The sequence below is a fragment of the Populus trichocarpa genome, chromosome 4 (assembly GCF_000002775.5).
Source record: "Populus trichocarpa isolate Nisqually-1 chromosome 4, P.trichocarpa_v4.1, whole genome shotgun sequence".
NCBI classification, from domain to species: domain Eukaryota; kingdom Viridiplantae; phylum Streptophyta; class Magnoliopsida; order Malpighiales; family Salicaceae; genus Populus; species Populus trichocarpa.
The window spans coordinates 9,968,347-9,982,498 of record NC_037288.2 but is presented as its reverse complement, the minus strand read 5'-3'; the positions used below and the strand labels follow the sequence as shown (position 1 = coordinate 9,982,498).

At 33.2% G+C, this 14,152-nt stretch overlaps 2 protein-coding genes across 3 annotated transcripts in view; both read right to left on the bottom strand.

Annotated features, from left to right (window-relative positions):
* LOC18097640 (beta-glucosidase 12) overlaps nt 1–14,152 on the bottom strand; it is an 83,397-nt gene that overhangs the window by 50,058 nt on the left and 19,187 nt on the right. The window lies entirely within an intron of this gene.
* Nucleotides 12,379–13,809, bottom strand: LOC112325479 (phenolic glucoside malonyltransferase 1). The gene has a single exon (XM_024592081.2). It carries the CDS (start codon nt 13,807–13,809, stop codon nt 12,379–12,381), a length of 1,431 nt encoding a protein of 476 aa, XP_024447849.2.

Here is a 14,152-nt window from a genome sequence, read left to right as displayed (position 1 = left end):
AAACATCTCCTCAACACTGTTTCTTTTTATCGGTATACTTATCATTACACCAGGGTTTGCGATTCGTACCAATGAAGAAAATCCAGAGCTTTCTCAACATTTGGAAGAGTGCCACAAGAAGGTGACAAAACGTTGTGCGATAGAAATCTCTAATAGTATATACACCAACAAGACTCCGTCAGAATATTGTTGCCAAAAGCATATAACAACCGGGAAAGCTTGCCATGATGATTTCATAAAACTATTCATTTCAAAAGTGCCAAAGGAGAAAGTAACTTTTGTTGCAGCCAAGGGTGACCAAATTTGGAACCATTGTGCTTCTATAATAGCCTTGGCACCTGTTGCGTAAACCCATTCTATTCTACGTTGAATTGTACTAGTTTAAATTGTTTGCAATAATAAGTGTCTTTATGGTGGACATGATGCACGATAACATTTAAGTCTTTGGATAACCACCATTTGTTTTTACTATATTTCATTTTCTCATAAAACAACCTAATGGGTTGAGCACTGGTAGGATTTGATATAAATTTTTATGTATTTAAATATGATGTTTTATTTTCATTTTCTCACAAGACAGCCTAATTGGTTGAGCTGAAGACACCATAATATTGTGGATTGTAATAGTATTTTTTTTTGCTCAAGTTTTATTTTCACGTTATTCCTTTTAAATCGGGTTGTTTTAGGATCAAACTACATGGTCTGTTTCAGTTGAGTTTATATAGGGTTCTTGCGGCGTCGAGGAAAAAATCTAACACTCGGTTGATGGCTGATGTCATGACCCAGTTTCGGATCTCCCAAAATTGTTTTACAAAAAAATACATTTTTTTTACTAAAAAATCTAAAAAAATCAGAAATTAAAAATCCAAGAATATTTTTGGGAAATGGGGAGATAAGTCTTTGAGCTACAACAGGTCAAAAAGCCAGAAGAATAGTCACAATGCGATATTTTGACAAGACAAACTGAAGAAAGACTTAACGAAAAGAAAGTTGAGGTTGAAATCCAGACTTGACCGTAATTGAAAGAATTCATTAAGTTCAAGGACTTAATTAAATTTCCAATAGGTTTAATTGACTTAATTAAGGACTTAATTGAAGTAAAAATTATGTTTGAAAGCCAATTTGACAAAATTTTGAAGAATTAATTAATTCTATGGACTTAATTATACTTCTAATGGGTTTCGTGGATTCAATCATGGACTCAAGTGAAGAAAAAATAAAGTTTGGATGCCTAAATCAGATCAATTCGCAAAGATTGGAAGATTAGGGACACAATTAAAGTTTTGAAATGCTAATTTGGTGCCATCAGGGGCTTAATTGAAAGGAATTTAAAGTATGAGATTCAATTGAGGATCACATTGAAGAAATCCAAAAGCAAGAACAGCTTTGTAAAAAGCGCTGAAATTCGAAGGTCTTATTGAAGAGGGTGAGGGGTGAAATTGCAAGGAATCCAAAATATTAGGGTGACTGGGGGCTTCATTGCAAAGTTCCAATGGTTAAGGGGGCCAATTGAAAAGGACTATAATTCCTCTATTCATTGTCTCACCAAGAACCTTAAAATTATTAAGCTTTCATTGGAGCTCAAGACGCTATAATATTATGGATTGTAGTCAGGGGCGGAGCTAGGATTATTTGTTAGGGGTGGCCAAAAATAATATAACAATATATAATATTTGTTTTAATTTATTATACATGAGTTGTAAAAAAAAAACCTGCATTATTTAGTTTTATTCAAATAACTTATTACAAACATATAATGACCTTTGTATAAGGTAAAAGGTTTGGAGCAATACCGAATTCAGTCAAAGCAATGAAGTTAATTCCATCTTCATGATGTATCCATCACTTTAATGTTGTTGGTCTTTATACCTATCAAATATAAACATACAAAGTATAAAAGAAACATTAGCTAAAGCGAAACATTATTTATGTTTGATAAACTTTGAAATAAAATAAAAAATAATAAAGAATGATTCTTACATATTTATTTTAATTGTGCTCGTCGTTCTTTCATAGAATAAAAATCATCGATTATCATATCAATTGTGAATCTTTCAGCAATTTCTTTTTCTATGTAGACAATCAAATAATTTGTAAGAAAATCATCCTCCATCCGATTACGAAGTCTTGTTTTAACAATCTTCATCGCTGAGAAAGCTCGTTCAGTAGTTGCTGTCGAAACAGGAAGAGTCAAAATAAGCCGAATCAACCTGTCAACTAGTGGATAAATTGTTGATTTTCCTGTTTCAACCAGTCCTTGACATAAATCAACAATCGATGACATGCTCTTTAACTTTGGATGATTGGGTACATCAAGCTCATAATGCTGTAACTGACGTCTCAAATGAATTTTTTCTTGGTCAGAAAAATCTTGAGGATAGAACTTGTCAACAAGTAAGCATATATCTTCAACATTGAATAATTTATAGCTATTTCTAGGATCTAAAGCTGTGCTCAACTGAAGAAGCTAGATGGTCTGTTTCAGAGGTCAGGAAAGAATTCCTGAATGTGAAAGAAGACAATATGATGAGTTTGAAATAGTTAAGTTTAGTCCAAAAGCTATTTTTAACAATATGGTTATGAAAAAAGGTAACATAAACTTTACAATGGGGTTAATCCATTGATGTGATCTTTATAAAGAGGATTCCACATGGGAAAATTTAGAAGAGTTAGCCATCTAATTTTTAAATTTAACTAGTGATTCTTAATGATAATCTTAAAAGGAAAGGTATTGTTACACCCAGAAGAATCAACATGGCATAATCAATAAGTTAGCTTAGAGGAGAAACATTTATAGCTTGAAGGTTTATCGGTTGAATAAAAACTAGGTGCTAAATAATAATACCTATGTAGGATTAAGTTAGTTGTTAGTTACAAAATTTAATGAAGTAGTTGTATAGTTAGTTGGAATTGTTAGTTTGTTAGTTACATGGATAGTTAAACTAGTATATATTACAATTGTGTTGGAAAATTAATTTGGAATTGTTAGTTAGTTAGTTACATGGATAGTTAAAGTACTATATAACAATTGTGTTGGAAAAGTGGCAAGAGAAAGAAATTACAATTGATGCAAAATTTTATTTTCTCTTGTTCTTTTTAATACTTTTCAATCTTAATCTCAATCTCAATCTCAATCTCATTCTCATTCTTATTCTCTTTATCTATTATTCTTATTCTTCTTTCTCTCTTTCTGAAAGTATCTTTTTCTTTCTTTTTGGTCAAAGGGCACCTTCACACTATTTTCACCACCATATTGAATTCCCTCACATAATTTCTCCTATCGGCCTCATTGTTGTTTCTCTAACAATCTATTATTCTAGTATTCAAACTTTGATAGAGACAGGCGCCAAAAAGAATAGAATTAATTGGGAGAGTTTAAAACCTTTTTATTTAATTATTTTTTTTGTTGTAATTCTCTTTTATATTGATTTATAAAAAGAAAAAACAAAAAAAATCAAAAGAAAAAAAGTCAGAAGAGAGAGAGAGAGGAGAAAAAAGACAAAAAAAAGTGAGAGAAAAAAGTGACAATCGCAAAGGAGATCATTCGTACCTATATAAACAATAGCATGTGTGCTCCAAGTGGTCTATCATCATTGTACAACACATTGGTTGGTAAATAACTTAACCTTTTGACTTGTTGAATTTTACCTTTCAGTTTTTCACTTGTCATTTAAGGTTTTAATTAATATTACTTATGTACCTGAAAGAAATATATCACCTTGCATTTATATATATTATTTTTTTCTAAATAACCTCCTTTTGTTTTATTGATTTATAGCATCTAGTCCTCTTTATTCATTGCAAAGCTTGGCAAGAAAAGTGGAATGTTGTGATATTATGTTTGGTTAATCTTTTACATTTAAAAAATCTAGTATTGCATGCTTATAATTATCCTGATATATTCTATTAATGATTAATCTATATGATAAAAAAAGTTGGATTTAATTTTTTTTTGTATTATGATTTTACTTGCAAGAATTCTTTGGGATCTCAATTTCATCTCTAAGTTAGTGTTGCATCCATTTGTGTTATGATAATCTAGTAACCCAAATGATTTCTGCACCCAGTTCGATAGAAGCCAATCCATGTAGTCTCACCTTAGCTCCTTCAAAATGTCCCTTCTCTAAATTAAGGAGAGTGATTTTTTATGTCTAGGGAGGATCACTAAATTGAAGAAGGTTGTCCCTTTTCTAAAATATAATTTGCTGAGATGGAGGAAATTTAAACCCAGAAATGTCTAGAAATGTCAAAGGGAGAGAGAAGTCGCTAACTGAGTCGGGTGAGTTGGAGGCTGGGGCAGCTTGGAAGAGCTCCAGTATTTTCACAGAACCTTATGAAGCCATGAAATATATAGAAGCTAGACGCGATCAATTGAGAACTTCAAAACTTATTCACAATCTCTTGTATTGAGCTGTAGCATTTTATTACTAGTATAAGTTACAGTTAAGGTAAGATAAATACATAGGTTAAGTTCACATTAAAAAAAGAGAGTTACATAATACTTTTAACATAACTAGAGTTTGTATATTATCTATATTTGTAAACCATTTAATTGGATTATTCTATTATACTAAAACAATGAAAACTTATTGAGCAATTTTCTAAATTTATTGATTTTTTTCTTACAATTAGTCTTGATGTAATTGTAACTCATACTTAATTATGCTTGAATATGTTTCTATCAAAACCACTTGAACACTCTTTCTTAACAAGAACTAACTTCCTGAGACAGATTTCATCAACTTTTAACATACAAATATTAATCAATGCTATCAAATCAATTAAATGTTTTTTTTACTTATAAATTTGACTTGCATGATATTATTTTATTTGCATCCATCAAATTTTTATCCAAGTACAAGAATATATTGTTGTAACAAACATGGGAAGTTTTGGCAAAAACATCTCCTCAACACTGTTTCTTTTTATTGGTGTCGCACCCTCGCGAGCGGAGGGCGGCGTCGTGGCGATCCTCGATTGGTGTCAGGGTCTTTGTTTTATTGTGACTAAGGGAGTCGCCACCTAGTATTATGGTCACTAGGAAACCTAACTGGTCTTTCAGAGATTCTAAGGCAAGGGACTGGTTGCGTAAAGGGAAGGTGTTAGCACCCCTAGTACGCCTTACCTAAGGTAAGCTGCTTGGTGTTTGGTTTGTCTTATAATTGCTATGGTGTTGGTGTTTTCTAATCCCATCAGTTTTTCTTGGTTTGATTCTAACTAAATTTATTAAGATAGAAATCCAAGGAGATTCCACGTGCTTTACAAGCTCATTTTTCCCTTGGTATTTCAAGAGTTTGCGACTCGTAAATTGCAAGGAGGAGGGACAAAAATTTAGAAATCTAGAGTGCTTTAAAAAAACCTATCTTTTTTGTCTTAGTGTTTTATACTCTCACGGCTCGTAAACCGTGGAGTAAAAAATTGAAATGTCCTCGATTATAATCAGGCTTCTTTCAAGGATGTGTGCGGATTTATTATTCCTAGAAAATTATTTTGGATATTTACCACTCCAGGTTTCTTTATCCAAATATTAACAATGAATAATAACAAATTATTCCCAATAATATTTTGGATATTCATCCTTTAAGGATTTCTTTATCCAAACATTAGCGGTGAATAATAGATGAATTCCCCCCCAAAATAAGATTTTTATATTTTTTGGAATATTGGCCAATACCCTTTGGAGCTTTACAAACATGTTGTAAAATCCAGAAATGCAAGAAAACAAATTTTTTTGTGTTTAAGAAATCCATGCGAAAACACATTTTCAAAACTTCCAATATTTTTTGTATATATATAAAAAAAGCATTCAAAACATGTTAGGGTATTGGCCGTATGCAACACACAAAAAAACATTTTTTATATATTTTTTTATTAAAAAAAAACACAAGCATCATAGTTAATCGCAATTAATTGTGGGCTTGACGAGATTCAGCAAGGCTCAACCCGGTTACTGGCTCACACCAGTAACCGGTTCTGCCACTGTTGCATGCATATGCATGCTACAGTGGCAAGGTAATTAATTTAGAAAAAAACCAGTGAAAGAGAGACTTACCTGCGAGGCAACGGCTGGAGGCGAAGTGGAGGGAGACGACTGGGCGCTGCTCACGAAGGACGCCCCTGCTCGCTATTCCCAGTGGAGACAGGTTTGCTGGCTGAAAGATGATTGTCTCAATGGTGGCCCTTCGGTGTTGCTACGAACAGTGCAATTTCTGCAGGGAAAAGAAGAATGTTGCTGGAGGAGTAACCTATGGCCCTGCTGCTTCTTGATCCCGGTGCAGAGAAGAAAACACGGCTACTGCTGGGGCGATGGGGAAGAGATATGGCAAGGCAGGCGACTAGGACCAGCTGCTGGTGCAGAGGCGAGACTGGTCATAGCGCTGTTGCTGAAGGTTACAGTGCAGAGGCTGAAGCTGCTAAAGCTTGCAGTGCTGTCATGTTAATTTTTGGTGTTGCTGTTGCAGCGCTGTTGCAACGCTGTTGCAGAGGAAATAGCCAGTGAGGAGGAAGATTGCGGGAGAGCCGTTTCTGGGGGCTGTGTTGACAGAGAGGGAAGGTCGGTTGGCTAAAAGGGGAAAATGGTGGGCTGTTGATGAGAGGGAGAGGTCGGTTGGCTGAGGGGGAAAATGGTGGGCTGTTGATGAGAGGGAAAGGCTGTTGGAGGCTTGGGGGTTCTGTGACCGAAATAAAGGGGCTCTCGCTGGTGGCTGGCTTAGAGAGGAAAAAAATTAGAAAGATGGGGGCGACGACTTGGTTTAGGCCAGTAGAAAAAATTAGATTTAGGGTTTTTTATGTTTGCCCTAAATTTCTCTCTTTAAAAAATTTGTTCTCTGTAAATTTTTCTCATCTCTTAGATATATGGGATGTTCACTTATATAGAAAATCTCTACACATTTTATTTAAAGAAATATTGCAATAATTATTGAAGAGATTGTCTTCTATAACCAGCACCAACAAATCCTATATATATAGTATTTTTTATTGTAGTGATTATTTTCCATAACCAGCACGAATCAAATCATATATCTATGGTATTTTATAGTGCAATAATTATATATGATTCAGTAATTATCTCCTTGACATATTGCTTCTTTAATATTAGCCTTGATGCTCTATGTTGTCGCCACATGTAAACCCTTATTTTTATTTTTATTTTTTATTTTTTGAAAAATTATTAAAACATGGGTCAAAAATTGGGTAGCAACAATTGGTATACTTATTATTACACCAGGGTTTGCGAGTCATACCAATGAAAAAAATCCATAGCTTTCTCAACATTTGGAAGAGTGCCACACAAAGGTGACAAAACATTATGCAATAGAAATCTCTAATAGCATATACACCAACAATACTCCATCAGAATATTGTTGCCAAAAGCATATAACAACCGGGAAAGCTTGCCATGATGATTTCATAAAACTATTCATTTCAAAAATGCCTAAGGAAAAAGTAACTTTTGTTATAGCTAAGGGTGACCAAATTTGGAACCATTGTGCTGCTATTATAGCCTTGGCGCCTATTGCTTCAACCCTTTCTATCCTACCTTGAATCGTACTAGTATAAGTTGTATTCAATAATAAGTGTCTTTATGATGCACGATAACATTGAAGTCTTTGAATAACCATTTTGTTATTTTTTTTTACTATATTTCATTTTCTCATAAGACAACCAACAACTGAAAATTCTAAAATTTGATATAAATATTTATGTATACATAATTAAAGCAATGAAACTAAAAGCATTAAGAATGAACTAATAAACCCCATGATCCCTTAAATTTCTTTTATACACTTTAAGAACCAAACATGCTAATATAATCAAAATCATCAAACTTCATACACAATCATTTATATTTAAAAACAAGCATGTTTATTTGATAAATATTCAAATTTATTTATTTATAGCAAATAACTCAAAACATTCCTTTATAACATTTAAAGAACTAATATAACATAGTAGAAATAAAAACAAGAAGATAAAAATGAGTTTTATGATATTTTTTTTACGTATTTAATAATAGAGATGTCATATGATTTCTTTTATTTAGAAAAAAACTATATAAGTAGCCTAAAATTATCTCATTTGTTTAATTGTTTTTTACGAAGGTGATAATTATTGAATGCAAATTATTAATTATATCTTCTATAGGTTTTATAATTACTTGGGTTAGAAAGTAAGCAAACAAATTGTTAATTAATAATGATACTTATGCTCATATAATGGATAAAAAAATATTATGAATAAACTTGAAGTTCTTGAGCTTTCGTCGGAGCTCAAGATAGGTTTTATAATTACTTGGGTTAGAAAGTAAGCAAACAAATTGTTAATTAATAATGATACTTATGCTCATATAATGGATAAAAAAATATTATGAATAAACTTGAAGTTCTTGAGCTTTCGTCGGAGCTCAAGATAGGTTTTATAATTACTTGGGTTAGAAAGTAAGCAAACAAATTGTAATTAATAATGATACTTATGCTCATATAATGGATAAAAAAATATTATGAATAACTTAAAGTTCTTGAGCTTTCGTCGGAGCTCAAGACACAATAGAATAGCTTTCGTCGGAGCCAATAATATTGTAATAATACTTTGTTTTTTTTGCTCTAGTTTTTTTTCATTTTATTTCTTTTAAATTAGGTTGTTTTAGGATTGATCTTGATGGTTGTATCAGTTGGGTTTATATAGGGTGCTTGCAGTGTTAAGGAAAAAAATAACACTATCGATGCTTGATTTGGAAAAAAAGATTATTGATTTTTATTTAATAATTGAAGCTTTTGAGATCAAAATTGTCACGACCCGAATCCCGAGTATATGATTGGCAACACAGGACTGGTGTTGTAAGGATACCCCACCTATATTAAGTCTCAAAACTTACATATCAAAATAAATTATCTAAAGATTTTGCAGCGTTTTAATATTTTTCATAATATTATATTCTTCAAACCAATAAAATCAAAATAACTCTTCAAAAATTCTCATCATCGGATAAAGCAAAAAAAATAATCCATAATATTTATTACATTGTCAAAAACCAAACTCAATTAAAACCCAAAGATTACCGTTGTGGGAGGATGAATTGCCACAGGTTGGTGCCTCTCTCACCAGCTAGATATACAAAATACTATGTGCACATAGACTAACTACTCTTCGTTAGCATGAAGTTTTTGAAAAGTCCTATATCAAGACATCATAGATATTCATATAATTATCAAAGCAAACAAATATCATATCAAATAAAATTTAATTTAACAGAATGTGAGTGTAAAGTCAAGAATAGATGAGTACTTGAAAAATAAAGTAACACATATAAATATTCAAGAAATTAACTAGTTGTACTCATCATATAATCAACAAACATAATTATTTATACTCCAGGCATATTAAAGATTATTCTACTCAAAAAAAAAAAACAAAACCAAAAGGCAAATAGATACATAAAACACTAAAAAACAACTCAAAGCAAAATAACATAAAAGATTAAAAATATAAACTTAGAGACCAAATTGTAGTTATAAAACCAAAGTAATTCACCCAACCAATTAACCGCCTCTATAGGGTCAACTGGTTGACCGGATTGACCAACCGGTTGATCACTACACAAACCAAATGGTTAGTCGAGTTAGACCAATTGGTCGACCGACAACAACAAGTAAATTGGTCGACTGGTTGAAATCCTGACCTCTTAGTCCTCAATCTGCAGAATCAAAAAACAGACGAGTTCTTCTAAAACCCATCATTCTAGTAATCAAATTAGTTCATTTTAAGCCAAATAACACCCTAATATTTCCTAGATCATGAAATCATCAAAATCATAACAAAACCTTAATATCTTGTCTAATCATTCCATAAATAAAGCATAATAAAAAATAACAAAGAGAGAAACACTTGTTTCTTCAATAATTCTTGAATTAAACTAAAGCTTAAAAACCAAAATCCCTTTGTGTTTTTAAAGAGGAGGTCATGACAAAAAGGAAAGAAAAGAGAGAGGAAAATAAATTTCTCTTGCAACCTTTTCTTTAAATACTAAGGTTAGTTTTGTTGAGTTTGGGCTGACTTAGGCTTGAGTTTGGGTTTTACAAGAATTGAACTGAAATGAATGTTCATACCTTTATTTTGACAAATCATTGACTAAATTGAATGAAACGGGTGGTGGGGACACTGAATTCTAGACACGTCACACACAAGTGTATGATCGTTGATGATGAAGAATAACCCAATCATTGTTCATTGGTTAAGAGATTGGGCTTTAACTTGTGTTTTTAGGTTCAAATTATTTGAACTTTTAGTTGAGTTTTGTTATTAGATGTGATATTATTTTGATTTTGGGCTTCAATTTAGCTTTAGTGAGCCTCTGGCTAAATAGTTGGTTGTTTAAAGGTTTTGCAAGTTTTTTTTTTATTGTTGTCAATTATGATGATTTGATAAAAGGTTATAGACTTTTGATTTGTCAACCTTCAATTTTTCTCTATTCTTCACCTTCTTTTCTTCCAATTCTTGACTTTTTATTTCTCCTTTCTTACTTCTCTTATATATCTCTAGGTTTTTAATTCCTCTCATAATTTGCCAAAAACACCGTTAGGTCTAGGTTGGGCTTTGCCTATTGGGCCCGATGCCCAAGCCCTCACAAGGGTTGGGCTCAAGCCCAGCCTACCCATATTTGGTTGGGCTGACAGATGGCCCAACAAGCCCTATCTTATATGTGTGGGCTAGACCAACCCCTCCACACAGGTTGGGCTGAAACCAAGGTCCACCTTTATTTGATGTTCTGCATGCTCCTCTAAGAACATAATACAATTTGAAAAAAAAGGAAGAAGTCGAAACAGGGATACCTGGCTTGAGGGAGTTTTCGTTGCTGGCTTGGGTTGCTAGAGTAGCTGGTGGTTGCTGATGGCTTATAATGCAGGTGGTGGTGGTGTAACTAGTGGATGTTAGAGATGAGAAGATTCGTTGGCATGTGACACGATCAAAAGATTGATGTCTTATCTGAAGTATAGGAGTGTCGAAGTAATAAATAACTCGGCAAGACCGGGGTCAAACACAGGGAGGTGAACTATATAAAATTATGAACAACAAATGAAAAAGGAGTTGAAGAGAACTTTTGAGATGTGATATTGATGTGAGTATTAATCAAAGATAAAAGCAATTGTCAAGGTTAGAGGATCTACTAATAGTATTAAAAATAAGTATAGTATAAACTCTTTTTATTAATCAACTGGAAATCACACACAAAGGAGGTTCCAATCGGATGATTTATCCTTAATAGTTCATTATAAATTTTTAACATGATCATATTAATTATCTTATTTTAGTAACATCATACTTTTAAACATTGTCAGGAATTCATGATGTTAACTTATGTTAACAACAAATCAAGTTCCTTTCATAGCACAGGTGTCGGTTATATCATACAGTAGGCTATGAAAGTGTCAAGTATTTGTTGTACCAAGGGTTGTACAACACAAATCTAGATTAATCATTTAACAAGCAAGGTATAGGAATTAGTAAGATAAAAAGATAAGACATGCTAATAACAAACTTTCTTGGATATAAACATTGAAATCCATGTTGAGTTTATATTAGACATATTTTAACACTATTAGTGAAACCTTTTAACCAAACATATATTTTTTCAAACCAACCTTAACTAAAAGTACTTTTATAAAAAAACTTTTTTCAAACTACAACCACAACAGCTACCACAATAACCAAACACAAAAGTACTTTCATACTTCTATATTATTAAAAAACAAAAAAAAAATCATGTTTTAGACATTTAACCATGTCATCATATGTGGATATATGAAAATATTTATCTCAATTTTTTTTTCTACATGAGTTGCTATGAGGTTCTAAGAAAGCATTATGAAGAGCTATACTAGGCCTATCTTGCTATAGATGGTGGAACATGGCCAGATATGGCCCCTGGATTCTTGTAAGCTAATCATCAAGGCATGGGTCTGTTGGTAAGGAAACCAGAGCCTGAATTATGATTAAGAGTGTAAAACTTTATAGCATCATTCGACTAAAATGCTTTAAGGTTGTAGTAACTTTACACAAACAAGTTACATTACATTCATTTGCACAACAAAGACTTCAGAAATCCACTTTTTATTATACTCGTGGGTAAGGGTTGACATTGGGTTTTGTTTTGACTCAAAACAATGAAACTTTTGAGGGGAGCCCTATCCTAACCCTACCCCCTTAGTTTTTTGAAAAATATAATCATAAGAAAATACACAATCAAACTTTTGCAACAGATTACTTTATGGTAATTGATGTCAATGAGGGGACTCGATTTTGACTTACTGAATCTGTAGAGGCCCAATTAAAAAGAAAATCTTTGAAGCTTTATTGAGAATTGAATTATAATTTGAAGAACTATTTTGAGATTCGCCGAAAGTTCTTTAGGTTGTTAACAAAGAACGAAACAAAATTTTCCATTTCATGCATCTTCAAAGCCAAACCAATCTCAACACCACCAGTTCCCTCTCTACTCCTTGCCAAAGAAATTACTCCTCCCCTAGCATTTCCTGTAAACTCCACTTTGTTGGGTCTTCCCCATCCAAAATCCCAGCTGTAATCCTCAAATCGGGTGGATCCAGTAACCCCAATGATTTCTGTACCCGGTTCTATAGAAGCCAGTTCAAGTAGTCTCTCCTTGGCTCCTTCAAAAAGTCCCTTCTCTAGCCCTTTTATCATGCCACTAATCCTCTGTGCTATCATTGCAACCCCACATTCCTCCATGGAAACTCCTGCCTTGATAACAATGTGTTGGCTGGTAATACAGTTACCAATATAATTTTGTGGAATCGGAGGGTCTAATCTGCCCCTACAATCTGCTGAGAATATAAAGTAAATCTTTCTATTACTATCCCCTCCTCTGGCTTTCACCATGCAAACTACTGTATATGCACATGTAAGTACAAAAGTTGACATGTAGTCCATTTGTTTTGTTGGGTTTAGCTCTTCTTGAAGGACCTTTTCCAACTGGGACGATATTGTTTCCCTTAAGATCTCTATGTCTTCACGAGTCAACTGAAATGTGGCTCGAACTACGTCCGGTGACACTGCCATGTTTGACACCAACTTCAAGCTTCGAGAGTCGGACTTTGTATCCGGCCTGGTCAGTGCTAACCATTGGTTCAAGAAGATCATTTCAAGTCCATATGCATCCTTGATAACTCCCCTGTCCAAAAAAGGGGTTAGCTCACTAGGTAACGAAGGTTGTTGATCATATTCTAGGTGTTTGCATATATAGGCCCATGCCTTGAGGAAAGTTGTAGCAGATTTCCCATCAAGAATTCCATGATGACAAACGATGCTAATAGAAAACCCTTTGTTAGGAAACACTGTTATTTGCAAAGCGATCACTGAAGCTTTAGCGTCAGATGTAGGCAGCTCAGGGATATATGGAAACGATTCGATGGCTTGCCGAGTTTCATTCCCTGAGAGATGACTCAGGTCTGCATTTGACTCGGCTATGGTGAGTGAAATTGCATCATTTGGAGTGTATAAGAGGATGGGTTTTGGGGAGTTTTCTGGCCACACTAGATGGCCAGCAAGTGGGAGAAAGTGGAATAGTGTTTGGGAGAGTGATTTTTTGAGCCTGGGGAGGATTACTAGATTGAAGAAGGTTGGACTTGACTCGGTGAGCTCATAAAATATAATTTGTTGAGCTGGAGGAAATTTGAACCAAGCAATGTCTAGGAAGGTGAGAGGGAGAGAGAAGTCGGTGATTGACTCGGGTGAGATGTAGGCTGGGGCAACTTGGCAGAGCTCTAGTATTTTCACAGAATCTTGGGGAGCCATGAAATAGAAGCTAGATACGATCAGTTGAGAAATCCAAAACTTGTTCACAATCTCTTATATTTATATTGTAGCATTTTATTACTATAATGAGTTACAGTTAAGTTCACATTAAATAGCAAGAGTTACATAATAATATTAACATAACTAGAGTTGTATGTTATCTATACCTCTAAACCATTTAATTAGCAAGCAATGGATGTAAGAATGTTTCAAAATTTGTAAACACTTTAATTGGATTAATGCTATTATGCTAAAACAGTTAACTTATTAATTAATTTTCTAAATTTATTAATCTTTTTCTTAGAATTAGTCTTTCTGTAAATATAACTTATAATTACTTAAT